Below are 15,341 nucleotides of genomic sequence, written 5' to 3' on the forward strand. Positions count from 1 at the left end.
GAGAGATCCCAGCATCTGAATCTGAAAAACCAGGCAGGGGCTTTGAAAGATTTTGTTGCCCATTATCCCTATGGGGTATTTATACCAATCAGAGATGTTTAATTCTCAGCCAATCGCAGGACTGGCCCTCGCCTAACTAAAATGTAAAAATAGGAGGGAATCCAGCACAGAAGGGGTTACAGAGGGTCACGCTCAGTCTGGCATTTAAACCTCTTCAGAGGAGCAGGATAGGACACGGGTTAGTGAGATAAATGGTGAAGTAAAGTCCCCAAACCGGCCAATGATCCCTGAAGGGTGAGATAAATGGTCAGAACCACAATCAAACCCACATTGGGCTGGTCCCTGGACTCACAATAAGCGATTGTAGAGAATAAGACGAGTAGTACTCACAGATAGCCCTGTCCTGTGTGTCCTGATGGGCGAGCCGCCACGTGACGTGTGCTTGTCCTGAAGAGAGAGAGAAACGTGCGCACAGCCAGGGGAGCGGGTCCCAAGGGGATGTATAAAAAATATATCTTTATTGATCCATCATAAAAAAGGAGGTAAACACCCTCCTACGCGTTTCGTGTACAAAATACACTTGATCACGGAGTACTTCATACTTAAAACAGGTGTGTCCTAAACGAGACACGTATAGGGTTAATCATAGGCGCAATACCTTGTTTTGAGTGTATATGTATTTAAAGCATCTGCTGCAATTTAAATTAACTAGCTTCTGGTCTTAAATACGTATCTAATGCATAAAAATGGTATTGTTATAAAGTGTTCTGCAGCAGTCTTGAGAGGTCGATGCACTTTGTGTATTTGATTAATCATCAACCAGGCATTAGTGACTATTTTAGAAGTACACATGCCTGTTAGGTTTAGCTAAATTGCTGTGTCTTAAACGTGACACTTATAGAGTTAAGCATAGGTGTAACACGTTATTCATAATGTGCTCAAATCCTTAAGCAATGTTTTGTACAACCTGACACATTAGATCAAGATATGTGTTAAAATGAACCTATGAACTGTTAGGTCTGTGGTCTGCTGAAGACATGTAGTGGAATTTAATTCTCTCAAAGACACAACAAGCAATTGTTTTTGTGTAATGTATTTATGCTGGGGCGAGTCATTTCATATACATACCTGAGCAGGTGAGTGCAGGTATCCGGCCAGGGAAGGTTACTTAACACCAGGTGCATTTTTGTCCCGTGAGTATTACCAGACAGGTATATATAGTGAACACCTAGGACTGTTATTTACTTTAGTTTGGTTTACTCACTTGTATAAGCGGTATATTTTACACTGATCCTTACTAAATGTTATATTTTAACTTAATTCCATCAATCATCAATTCTGTGGTGTGCTGAATAGGGAGACTTTTCTGGGGTATTTCTCTGTAAATGCAGGGACCTGACATGGCAGGGAGACAGCTGGCTGAGCTTCCCCTTTATTTATTAAGGGAGCCCGGCCTAACCCGTCCCACTCATGTTCTGCCCATTGCCTCCTGCCATACTGAGAGACGCATTGTACTGTAGTCTCATTTCTCTCTTCCTGATTACGTCCCCCTGTAGTCTCATGTGCAGAGTTTGCTTCTCTTTTCCAGCTGACCGGTGTTTGCAATCCTCTGCATTTGCAGGGTATGGAGTATAGTCGGGTTTTGGTTTGTAATATACGTTTCTTCCTATATAGTTAATGAACAGGTTAATTTCTGAGTTTCCCGCTTGTGCGCTTGCAGAGTTCTTCAGCGTAATGTGAATTGTGCGTAGTTGCAGGTGGGTTTTTAATCCTAAATCCCTTTGAGATCAGGTTCCTTCTCAGGTACAGAAATCCTGTCACCGAACCTCCCCAATTGTATGAGAGCCAAACACTCCCTGGGATAGAATAACCGCTTTCCTGCCAACATTCATTTCCCCCCATCTCACAGTTACACAGATCCACTAGCATCGCCTATAACTAGTTATTAAGGGTTAAATGCCATAAAGACAGTTAAAACTAGTTGGTAGCCCATTGGCTCACTCAGAACATTGGTTCTGGAAGTCCCAGCTCATAATTCCGTGCACAACAGTACATCTTATATTATACCAATGTTAATAAAAATACTGTTATATGTCTTATGTCTTTGGGTTTGGGGAATACAGTAAAAAGCTGCACTTTATTTTCTATTCGCCTATATTCCCCACACACTATCAAATACACTTAGACTGGACTTTTAAATCCCTTTACAACCTTATCTATGGTTGGAGAACCCATGAACCCCTATATAGGTTCTGGGTGACCTGGACAGTAACTGGGTATCCCCCATAACCTAGGGACCCCTTATAGCATATTCAGTAAAATATATCTATATACTCCGTGTACCTACCTTATTCTGAGATGTCTCAGTAGATATAAGCTACCTCACCATAGACACACTATTTAATGTGTTATAAGTTATAAGCTTGGTATTTGGAACTTATATTCTACCCAACTCCTGAAGGGGTTTTAAATAATATACACTGTAAATAAAGGCACAGAGTCACTTATTATTTTGATGTAATAAAGTTTTATTATTTTACTTTAACTGGGTTCCTGATTTAGCTGCAATATCAAGCCATTACATATATTGGGAACATGCAGGGACTATTTGCCCAGATGATACCTGACAAACTTACATAGAGTGCAACCAGTGGAGGAATCTTCCGGATCTTCTTTTTGTCCACCTTGTACTCTGTATACCTATCCTCATGCACCTTGTCATGTTAAACAAAACACATACATAGAATTGAAGGAAGAGCGGTTATTTCTATCACATATCTCCACATTTTTGGGGTAACCAGCAACTCCAGACCAAAACTACCTTGGCACATTCTGACACTTTCTCCGCAAACCCCCCCTGGAAACTCATGCCCTAGCAATCCCTGCTCGCTGCATACCCGGAAACTCATGCCCTAGCAATCCCTGCTCGCTGGCATACCCGGAAACTCATGCCCTAGCAATCCCTGCTCGCTGCATACCCGGAAACTCATGCCCTAGCAATCCCTGCTCGCTGGCATACCCGGAAACTCATGCCCTAGCAATCCCTGCTCGCTGGCATACCCGGAAACTCATGCCCTAGCAATCCCTGCTCCCTGGCATACCCGGAAACTCATGCCCTAGCAATCCCTGCTCGCTGGCATACCCGGAAAGGGAAAAACACAGAACATCTTTATTGTTGCATAATTATACATGATGCAAATACAACGGTTGGGTTCAAGAGCTGACACTCTTGAACCCCAAAACATGGATCAGAGGTAACCAAATGGGCCTAACCTTTATTAGAGAGCCTGGTAAACCCCTCACCATCACACACTATGCATATGAATTATGATGTGCTATTTATATTTAAATACACAGATACCCAACAAGCTCTGAGAAACCCCTACCATTACCACATAATGTATACATATATATATAAAAAAAAAAAAAAATATATATATATATATATATATATGAAAACACAAAAGAAAAAAGAAACCTCTGAATTAGCACTCAGACAAATGTTTGCAAAAATATAAAGGGTACTTTAATTAAATCCAAAAAATAACAGACATACAAACAACTGACTGGTGAGCCTGCCTGACTAAAAATAATTAGTAGACAAAAAAAAATTTCAAAAAAATATTAATGAAAAACACAATATAATAGACCCAAAGAGATAGGAAATGATGCCCTAAAAATACTTGCTCACTGAGGGAAAAAAATTCCCGCAATGAAGCAATACAGACCGGCCGGTCACCAGATGTGTTATAGGCTGAAAGACATCATAAAGTGATAAACTAAGAGAAAATACACAGAAATAACATGAGTGCTGTACTGATAGCAGTGAGAATGTCAGTTACACAAAAATGAACCTAATGCAACTCAAATAATATTTAGAGCAAGGGATACATATAGAAAAGTTCATTTAGTGACCCAAATACATAAATAGAAGCAAATGGGAAAACAAAGGGAGAGATGGATAAGCAGAAATACTCAGCTCCTTGGAAATGAGCACAATCAGCACAGCACAGTCCACTGATAGAGTCCAGGCATGTAGGACATTATGATAGTCCAAAATGAGACAAAGGCAGGCAGGGTCAGCAGCAGCAAAAGTTAAAATTAGCCCACTAACGCGTTTCGCCCACAAAGGCTTCCTCACGAGTGGTCTATATATATATATATATATATGTGTGTGTGTGTCAAAAGGATTGCAAGTGGGCGTGGCTAAATGTATACAACAAAAAACAGACAAAGATGCCCAAAGCTACTTCCAATGTGACAAAAATACACAATGCAATACCTATATATCTCTTGAAAAAATGGGTTTCTCAGAGCTTGTTGGGTATCTGTGTGATTATTAACTGTATGCAGTTTTTCTCAGCTGCTTTTGGGAGGGTAGTGGCCCCTCTCCCCCAAGGTTTAAGCTTGCAACTCCCCACTTTCCAAGTTGGCAGGTCAGTTTCATTTTGCCAGATTACGACAGATCCAATGTGATCATTCTTCCTTTAATTATACAGGTTAATAAGAATTTTAACCCAGGGAGTGTTTGGACCTGCTACGGTCATGCCTTGAAAGTGGCAGCAGGCTTAACACACTTTGGCCAAAGTGTTCAACTAAATGACCCTTTTTTCAAGAGAATATATAGTTATTGCACTGTGTATTTTTGTCACATTGGAAGTAGCTTTGGGCATCTTTGTCTGTTTTTTGTTGTACCTACTGTCCCGGCTAAGCTGAGTCTAAAGCTTGCCGGGAGCTGGCCGGGATCGTAGCGGGCTAGCCGCGGGTCCGTTCTCCATTTAAAAATGGAGTTTCCCACGCGGCGGCCGCTTCAATAGATAAGCGCTAATGGCGCTTACTTTTGAAAGCGCCCGAGGCGCGGGAAAACCGGGCAAAACCGGCCCGGTTTCGGCCGGAGACAGACAGCGCGCCGCCCGCCCTATTTTAAAACTGTGGCGGCGGCCGCATTAGAGTCAGCTCTGCCGCCACTGTATTTACAGTATATTAATTTAATCATTGCCTATTTATTATTTGAAGAAGTCGCTTTGGTAGTGACGAAATGCGTAGTGATACGTTACGGACATGGGGTGTCTGTGGATTTCCACAGTCTCACTGTTTGATGTCATCACGCTAGAGCCCTGCTCCCCTCTTACGCTGGAGCCCTGCTCCCCTCTTACACTGGAGCCCTGCTCCCCTCTTACACTGGAGCCCTGCTCCCCTCTTACGCTGGAGCCCTGCTCCCCTCTTGCGCCGGAGACCTGCTCCTCTCTTACGCTGGAGCCCTGCTCCCCTCTTACACTGGAGCCCTGCTCCCCTCTTACACTGGAGCCCTGCTCCCCTCTTGCGCTGGAGCCCTGCTCCCCTCTTACACTGGAGCCCTGCTCCCCTCTTGCGCTGGAGCCCTGCTCCCCTCTTGCGCCGGAGACCTGCTCCTCTCTTGCGCCGGAGCCCTGCTCCCCTCTTGCGCCAGAGCCCTGCTCCCCTCTTACGCCGGAGCCCTGCTCCCCTCTTACGCTGGAGCCCTGCTTCCCTCTTACGCCGGATCCCTGCTCCCCTCTTACGCTGGAGCCCTGCTTCCCTCTTACGATGAAGCCCTGCTCCCCTCTTACACTGGAGCCCTGCTCCCCTCTTACACATGAGCCCTGCTACCCTCTTACACTGGATCCCTGCTCCCCTCTTACACTGGATCCTTGCTTCCCTCTTACGCTAGATCCCTGCTCCCCTAGATAAATAGATGTGTGTGTGTGTGTGTGTGTGTGTGTGTGTGTGTGTGTGTGTGTTTGTGTGTGTGTTTGATGCCCACACCATGTTGCAGTTTCTTTTGTCCCAATTTAAGGCTGGAAAAAGTGAATTTTCTAAGCAGGGGTGTATTTACAGGGATTAAATCAAACAACGGGCCCACTGTCCCTTTAAGAAAAAACAAATAATGAAATAAAATCCTATCCCTTTCAGGGATCTAATTACACATTCATCTCCAACCCTTACTAACCCGGATGGATAGCTAAGCTCATTCCACCCCAAACAGATATTATTATTGCCGAGCATATAAAGACTCTGTATACAGCAAATAAGGGTTTGGCTTATCTGTAAGTCCAGGTGTTGGCACAGACGTCACTGCTTCAGCACAGCACTCTCTCTGCAGTGTCTCTCACTCTTTACCAGCTTCTTATAACCAGCTTCTGTCAACTGGGGAGCTCCTCTGTCTCCCCCCCTTCTCTGGGAAAAAACAGTCTCACAGTGCATGGCAGCTTCCAATCTTTTAAAGCACACCCTGACTATTCAGAGTAGATTGATTAGCTTCATTAGTTAGCAGCTGTTGGTTTCTCTTTGAGGAATTAACTCTGCGCTGCCAAAAGTCCTATAGCTGCCCTATTCAGCCCCTAGAGGACAGCGATGGTATCACAATATATATATATATATATATATGCAAATATAGCTGTATGCTCATCTGCATGTCTTAGGCAGGTCTGCAACCCCGCCTTTCCCCATTATCACCCAGCATACAGCACTTCCACTGCAGCAAGGGATTCTGGGAAATGACATGCAAATGAGCACACAGTGTCACTTTTTGCCTCAATAACCATTTTTAACATGGTTCCCTATAGGCAAGTGACACTGTGTGCTCATTTGCATGTCATTTCCCAGAATCCCTTGCTGCAGTGGAAGTGCTGTATGCTGGGTGATAATGGGGAAAGGCGGGGTTGCAGACCTGCCTAAGACATGCAGATGAGCATACAGCTATATTTGCATATTTGCTTTCCTGTGGAGGGTTTTTGTCACTTTTTTTACTCACCATAACTTAACTCAGTATTATATATATATATATATATATATATATATATATATATATATATATATATATATATATATACAAAAACAAATAGTAGCGCTAGTAAGTGATAAATAGGCAAAAAGTTGTGCAGTGAATTATATTGTGAGTGTATAATATAAACAGAAATGTGAAGTACATAGAATAATGTAAGTGTTGTAGTAGATAAAAAATAGTATATAGAGGAAATGCTGGTTATAGCATAGGCACAGTCTATACGGATCAGGCAAGGCTTCTATATGGTCATGCCTGACCAATGAGATAAACAAAACACAAAGAAGTGCCAGTTCCGTATGTAAAATGTAGAGTTGATTTTATTATTCTAATAACTAGAGTAGTCCTAAGGACCAATGCTAGACTGGTGTGATAAAAAGCAATCAGTATGCAATAAAAGTCATCAGCAGTAATAGCCAGTGACATGTGTGAGTATGTGAGACAGACTGAATGAGGAGGCAGAGCAGAGAGGAAAAACACTAATGGAATAAATGGTTAATGGTAGTCCGTATGGCTAACAACATATATATATATACACTCATACAAATACACACACATGTAGGAGTAGTTTAACTAGTTTTGGTGTTATATACAGTAAGAAGGTAAGGGGATACATGTAATATGGACGCTCTCTAATTCAGCCTCAGGTATATACATTCCTCTGGTATATATGTGCCAGCTCTCATCACGTGAATGCTGCAGGAGAAGTGGGATAATACTAGGGGGTCCGCAGCACCCTTCCTGTTTTATTCTATGATAAAGCCACACTGTAAGTACACACACATACATGGGAGACAGCAGATGTATACACAAGTCGTGAGTATCACAGTCTCTGCATTACAGCATGTGTGCCCCTGTACAGAGATCAGACAGATAGCTGGGGGGGGGGGGGGCTCAGGTAATTACAGCTCCATTCCCACCGTCCCCTCTGCAGGTTGTGTAAAAGTGCTGGGTTTGTCCCATTTTGCAGCCTCCCTCCTCCCCACACAGAATATTATCAGTCCTTAGAAATTAGCTGAATATCTCCTGCTAGGGAAGGGTCTCTGCGTTACTCTCAGTGTTTGTAGGAAGGGTTATGTTCTCTGCTATTTATAACAGGCTTGTTATACACTTCTAGCCCAAAATGTTTAGAGGAAATCACATTTATACACGCAGGAGCTCGTTACTAATATATAGAGGAACAAAATAATTTTGCCAAAATATCTAAACTGTGTTTTGTGTGTGTGTGAGAATATGAATATATATGTATATATGTGTGTGTGTGTGTATATGTGTGTGTGTGTGTGTGTGTGTGTGTGTGTGTGAGTGTGTGTGTGTGTGTGTGTGTGTGTGTGTGTGTGTGTGTGTGTGTGTGTGTGTGTGTGTGTGTGTGTGTGTGTGTGTGTGTGTGTGAGAATATGAATATATATGTGTGTGTGTGTGTGTATATATGTGTCTGTGTATATGTGTTTGTGTATACTAAATCTGTACAACAATCATTGAGTTGCATGTGTTTCTTGCCTAGAGCATCAATATACTTATTTGCTGTTGAATAGTAAACTATATAAATTTTCTCTGTTCTTTGTTTGCCCTTTCTTTCTTTTTCTTGCCCCCCTGCCCTCCGTTTTCAATTTAATCCCTTGTATACACAATTAGAACAGGCTTCCTCCTCTGGCGACTTCCTCAGTTTGGAGATTGCCGCACAATCCAATTATTAAAAGATGAAGATAAAAGGTGACTTTACTATCAAGATCGCACATCGATTGTCAGCTCTTCGGGGCAGTTTGTATTTTATACTGGATGCAGTATCCCTGATTTATATGATATTCCCATGTACTGTGCAGGGTCCCTGTAAGGCACAGGGCTGTTCTATAGATACACACTATACATGCTGCAGGTTCCCCTCTGATAAGCAGCTGAGACAGGAATGAGAAACAGCGCTTACTGCTTCCAGGTCTTTTACTTCATTATTTTCTGGGGAAATTGTGAAAAAACCTGATTAATAATAAATGTAACACAGAAATAGCAGGGACTGAGCTACAGGATGCTGATTTGTACGGACTATTCTTAATCCCTTCCCTTCCCTGACACAGGATCCACTAACGCCAGAAACACTGCATCCTCTGCCTGCTCCTGGGAATAAAAAGGTGGGATTTCTTTGGAACATCAGTTGCTGAATTTATTCCTTGTCAGGAATCAGCAAACATTGAGTCGCGCTGATTGAGAGCTGCCCTTTATATTCCTGTCACTGATTCCTTGTGTGTGGCCCCACTTACTTAGGGGCAGGCACCTTTGGGAGATATTTTCCCCTTATTAGTATTTTCTTTGCTTTACTTTCTGACCTGAGTAACACATACACACCTGCGTTATCCAACGCCTTTTATTCCCAAATTTTACATGTAATATTTCAGTATTAGATATATAAAAAGGAGACATTCTGCCCAACAAGAAACCTCAGGAATTCTTCAATCCTTATGTAACACTAGCACAGTATATAGCACCTACAGATCCCTCACACCTTTCTCACCTTTATGTGAACCCAGAACTCAGCTATAAACTCAGCCTACAGTCTGTTCCTATGTGAAAGTGTTTGTGCAGAGTATTTCTAAGTGCTCTTTTGAGATCCTTGTTTCTTAGACTGTAAATTAAAGGGTTTAATAAAGGGGTAATTACTGTATAAATAACAGACACCAGACTGTCACTAATACCAGGGTGACTTGGTGCGGGACGTAAATATGTAAAGAAGAGAGTCCCATAATAGATAAAGACCACAGACAGGTGAGACGCGCAGGTGGAGAAAGCTTTGTGTTTCCCTTCCTTGGTCGGGATCCTCAGGATTGTACGGAATATGTGTATGTATGGGATAAAAGTGATTAATAAGGCAGGTAATGCTATAAATAACACTGCAAGAAATATGAGCACAATGTTTATGAAGGTGTCAGTGCACGAGAGCTGTAACAGGAAGTGCAGCTCACAGAAGAAGCTCTGAATGATATTTGGGCCACAAAAGGTCAACCTGTGAGTACAAAGTGTCTGTATCAATGAGTGGGAGAATCCAATAGCCCACACCACTGAGGCCAGTTGGGCACAGACTTCCCAAGACATGATGTGACTGTAATGCAGAGGGTGGCAGATGGCAACGTACCTGTCGTAGGACATCACTGCCAGCAGGAAGAGCTCAGAACCGGCAAAAAAAATGAAGAAAAATACCTGAGTTCTACAAGCCGTTAAGGAAATTGTCCTAATTTCAGTGAGTAAGTCAGCGAGCATCCGAGGGACAGTGACAGAGGAAGAGCCGGCGTCCAAACACGCCAGGTTACCAAGGAAGAAATACATTGGGGTGTGAAGACGGGAGTCATTGTGGATAAGAACAAGAATGAGAAGGTTTCCGGTCAAAGTCATAAAATAGATAAGGTAAAATATCAGGAATAATATGTACCGAATCATTAGGAGCTCAGAGAATCCAAGAAGGAAGAATTCATGTGATATTGTTTGGTTTTCCAGGCTTATGTTGATCATTAAGTTGCCTGTATTGGAAAATCAAACAAGACACAATATTACAGCTGCTGAGAGGATACACAGTAACACAATATAACAGGTGCTGAGAGGATACACAGTAACACAATATTACAGGTGCTGCGAGGATACACAGTAACACAATATTACAGCTGCTGAGAGGATACACAGTAACACAATATTACAGGTGCTGAGAGGATACACAGTAACACAATATTACAGACGCTGAGAGGATACACAGTTACACAATATTACAGGGGCTGAGAGGATACACAGTAACACAATATTACAGGTGCTGAGAGGATGCACAGTAACACAATTGAACACATGAACCAATGCTGGAGAAGAGATCAGTTTAATTATAACAGAGAATAAAAAAGCAGCTCACAGCATAATGAATAAGGAGCAGAAACAATACATGAAACCTGAGTTATATATGAAGAAGTGAATAATTCCTAATCTGTGCAAATCATGTGCGATAATATTTTAGTGCTGTAGTTGTTCACAAATATACATCAGTACTGCGTATCATTACTCACCAGAGAGCATCCTGTGCTGGGGAGGGAGCTGTTCCTGTGCTGGGTGAGGATGTGATGTTTGCTGCTGTAGTCTCTACAAGCCCTTTCTTAGGAATTAGACACAGCCATATGTGCCTCTCTTACCTATATGTGATCACACGCTGTGTGTGTGAGTCAGTGTATGATACACAGTGTGTCTCTGAACACACACAGCTCTGCCTTATATAGCTCACTACTGCCACCTGTCACCTTTCTGGGGAACTAATTAAAGTTACTAATTTTTTGTCAGCCTCATGGGAGAGAGATATGTGGGACTGTATGGTAGGGAGAGAGAGAGATATGTGGGACTGTATGGTAGGGAGAGAGAGAGAGATAGAAATATATAGACAGAGATATAGAAAGAAAAATGAATTAGCGATAGAGTTTATGGTGGTTTATTTTTTTTTTTTATTTTTTGGTATTATGAGCTGTAGCAGCCAGGGGGACAGGAGTGGGGGGTGGGGGGGTTCTCCTGTGAAGCTGAGGGAAGATTTTTTAGGCTCAGTTGGCAGTGAGGATAGAACAGTAAGGGCAGCAGTTAATATTGCAGTTTATTTTCCTGGTACCAGTCATATTACTGTGGCTGCTGCAGCCCCAGTTGTGTGTTTGCATAGTTACATAGTTACATAGTTACATAGTTACATAGTATGCATCAGGCTTATTCTAACCTGTCTGGTTTGGAAGGGAATGACCAGCAAAGCCATCCAATCTCAGCAAACTCCTCTGTCCCACTGAGGGCAGAATGAGCATTAAAAAAACTAATATACCCTATTTCCTCAATTCTAAGACGCACCTCTTTTTCAATTTTCACACGTCTGAAATCGGGGTGCGTCCTAGAATCGATGTATTAAAAAAATGTTGTTAAGTGTCTATAGTACTAACCCCCTCTTTTCACTTACCATGTTTCTGGAAAGGTCCCATGTCAGTGGAGGACCAAACGGGCGGCGGTGGCAGGAGAGGTCCCACGTCTGCAGATGGTTGAAGATGGACAGTGGGCGGGAGTGCGGCGGCAGCAGGACAGGTCCCACGTCTGCAGGCGAATGAAGATAAGAAGACAGCGGGCGTGCGGTGGAGGAGGCGGCAGGAGGTCATAATAGCAGAAGAGCTGTGTAGGAGCAGAGCGGCATAGGGGGAGGGCTGGGAAGGAGCACACTGTAACACCAGAAGTTGGCCAGTGTCTGACTTCTGCTTACAGTGTGCACCACCCTGTGCCGCTCTGCTCCTGCTCAGCTCTCCTGATATTATTATCTCCTGCCGCCACCGTCACCTGCTGCCTTCTTATCTTCATTCCCCTGCAGACGTGGGACCTCTCCTGCCGCCGCCGCCCGCTTCATCCTCCGCTGACATGGGACCTCTCCTGAAACATGGAAAGTGAAAAAGTAATTTTCCTCGATTGTAAGGGCCAAAAAACAGAACAGTGCACAGTAAAATAAAGATAACGTGCACCAAATAAGGGGGGGGGGTGAGAATAAAATTATCCAAATGTGGGGGATACGGAGCAGAGCGTCCAAGTCTGACGCAAACTGGGGGGCAAACTCTGAAACTGTCCAAGTGAACTCAGCGTGGGTGTACTCTGCCCGGTAACGGGAGACTCCAGCGCCCGGAACATCCCCACGATTTTCATTGGGATCTTCCCTTCCAAACACTGCTACCTGGTTTTATAAATAACCAGTTTTGCCACAAGCAGGTTGACAAGGACGTCCCTAGGCTTATTGCCCTGGGGCAACAAAAAAAATAGATGTTTGGGGGGGGGGGGGGGTGAAATGTAATGAGATCTGCAGGAGAAGGCCCCTCAAGTTGGATAAGAGGAGTCTGGTAAACATAAAATAAATATAAGAAACAAAAAATATTCCGGCGCCTAGATAAAAGTCCAATTGGCAGAATAAAATCTGACCATAAAGAATGTCCAGTTTAAATGACTCGGCTGCCTCCAGATACATAGACAAATAAAACATACGCTGACAAACAGATAGATTTCCTCCGAACAGAAAACTAAACACCTAATGAACAGGGCGGTCTTACAGCATTATAGGCCCCGGGCAAAGCAGTGCACTGGGCCCTGTGTAACGCTCGGCCTGCCCACAAGCTAGAGTGGGAGAGACGAACCGGAGGATTTGGGAGAAGCCAGAAGAAGGGGAGGAGCAGAGGGACGGACAGGGGAAGGGTCAGGTGAGGAAGAGGAACCTGGGAGGCGGCGCTGACGGGCAGGGGCAGAGACACGCAAGGTGCGTGCACCGCGTCAGAGGAAGCGGAGTCTGATGCCCGGCGACAACTAATGGCGGCCTGGGTCCGCGCGTGCCCGTTAGGGTGACGCACGGGACCGAGATGTGCGAGGGATGCCACCGGGGAGCCCGGACGGCCTGTAATAAAGGTAAGGAGGCACCGGAAGCGGGTATACCCGCAGCGCGGATCCTTACACCTGCCTACACAGCAATTGCTGTCCCCAGCCGTTAATTGCCTCCCACAAATCCGTTACAATATTCTGCTTCCATAACATTGCAAGCAATAAAAACTGCAACATTTCTCCCGTGATTGCAGACACGCCGACTCTCCGCTGCAAGGCGTCATTTTCCTCTTTCTACCGAGTTAGCGGGAGATGTGAATGTTGAGGCGGGTGATGGGAAAATTAGTGTTACATTCTGGTCTGTGTATAGATTAGCGCGGGGCCCCTATGCTCGTGGGGCCCCCGGGCAGCTGCCCAGCGTGCCCATGTGGTAAGACGGCACGGCTAATGAATAGCTAGAAAACTAATTTAATAATAATGTAAAAATACTAAGTAAAAAAGACAACTGTCTCAGTGACAGGGAGCGCTGACTCAGAAGACCTCGTCCGGTGAGAAAAAATTGGAATCCTACATATGACAAGCAGGATGCCACACAGCACTTTGGATAACCTTTATCCTGTGTGGCATATGATGTGGATAAGCATATCTCACATAGATTAATTGATAATGAGATATGCTTATCCACATCATATGCCCCTGAGGAAGTGAATACTTTCACGAACCGCATAGGGTGTTGCGGTGTAGGCATTCACCGTTACAGACTTTGGGAGTTCTGACTGCATTGAAGAAAACTGAGCCGAGCAGTGTCGGGCGGAGGGTGATAGCCACTTCTGCGTTGTGTGCGCAGCCGGGGAAGTCCACGAGGAGAACGCAGGGGTCACAAGCACACTGGATGCACGGCGTCTGTGAGAGTGACGCTATGCCAAGACGGTGAGACAAGCAGAGGTGGCATCAGAGCGGCGGAACATGTGACGGCAGGGTGCTAGTCTGGTATTGAGGGGAAGGGCATTCCAGAGGTGTGGGGCAGTCAGAGAGAAGGATTTAAGGCGGGAGAGGGCTTTAGATACAAAGGGGGTAGAGAGAAGACATCCTTGAGCAGAACGCAAGAGTTGGGCTGGTGCATAACGAGAAATTAGGGCTGAGATGTAAGGAGGGGCAGAAGAATGTAAAGCTTTAAAAGTGAGGAGGAGAATTGAGTGTGAGATGCGGGATTTGATCGGAAGCCAGGAGAGGGATTTCATCAGGGGAGATGCTGAGACAGATCTAGGAAAGAGTTGAGTGATTCTGGCAGCAGCGTTTAGGATAGATTGTAGGGGAGACAGGTGAGAGGCAGGAAGGCCGGACAGCAGGAGGTTACAGTAATCAAGACGGGAGAGAATGAGGGCCTGAGTCAAAGTTTTAGCAGTCGAGTATCAGAGGAAAGGGTGTATCTTTGTTATATTGCGGAGGAAAAAGCAACAGGTTTTAGATATGTTTTGAATGTGAGAGGAGAATGTGAGAGAGGAGTCGAGTGTGACCCCTAGGCAGCGTGCTTGGGCTCCTGGCTGAATTATATTACTTCCAACAGTAATGTGAAATGAGGTGGTAGGGCCAGGTTTGGGAGGAAGTATGAGGAGCTCTGTTTTAGCCATGTTAAGTTTAAGTCGGCAGATGGCAATCCAGGATGATATAGCAGAGAGACATTCAGAAACTTTGGTCTGTACAGCAGGTGTAAGGTCAGGGGTTGAAAGGTAAATGTGTGTGTCATCATCATAGAGGTGATATTTAAACCCAAGAGATGTGATTAGGTCACCAAGAGAAAGTGTGTACAGAGAAAAGAGAAGAGGTCCCAGGACAGACCCATGGGGTACCCCCACATAGAGATTGATAGAGGAGGACATGTTGGCAGAAGAGACACTGAAAGTACGATGGAAGAGGTAAGGGGAGATCCAGGATAAAGCTTTGTTCCGAATACCAAGAGTATGGACAATGTGAAGGAGAAGAGGGTGGTCCACGGTGTCAAATGCTGCAGAGAGGTCGAGTAATATGAGCAGAGTGTAACGACCTCTGTCTTTGGCAGCATGGAGGTCGTCAGTTATTTTAGTGAGGGCTGTTTCCGTGGAGTGAGCAGTACGGAAGCCAGATTGTAGAGGGTCTAGGAGAGAATGGGTGTTGAGAAAGTGGATCAAGTGAGCAAATACAATACGTTCAAGGAGTTTAGAAG

The 15,341-nt window shown here is 44.3% G+C and overlaps 1 protein-coding gene and 1 long non-coding RNA gene across 3 annotated transcripts in view; one reads left to right on the plus strand and one right to left on the minus strand.

Annotated features, from left to right (window-relative positions):
* LOC142463628 (uncharacterized) overlaps positions 1–15,341 on the plus strand; it is a 125,810-nt gene that overhangs the window by 61,475 nt on the left and 48,994 nt on the right. The window lies entirely within an intron of this gene.
* Positions 9,332–10,336, minus strand: LOC142463648 (olfactory receptor 1G1-like). The gene has a single exon (XM_075566614.1). The coding sequence runs from the start codon at positions 10,298–10,300 to the stop codon at positions 9,332–9,334; it is 969 nt and encodes a 322-aa protein (XP_075422729.1). The 5' UTR covers positions 10,301–10,336.

Source organism: Ascaphus truei, chromosome 11 (genome assembly GCF_040206685.1).
Source record: "Ascaphus truei isolate aAscTru1 chromosome 11, aAscTru1.hap1, whole genome shotgun sequence".
Taxonomy (NCBI): domain Eukaryota; kingdom Metazoa; phylum Chordata; class Amphibia; order Anura; family Ascaphidae; genus Ascaphus; species Ascaphus truei.

Excerpts from the sequence above, each read along its gene's own strand:
- LOC142463648 (XM_075566614.1), bottom strand. The coding sequence starts at position 10,300 with ATGATCAACATAAGCCTGGAAAACCAAACAATATCACATGAATTCTTC.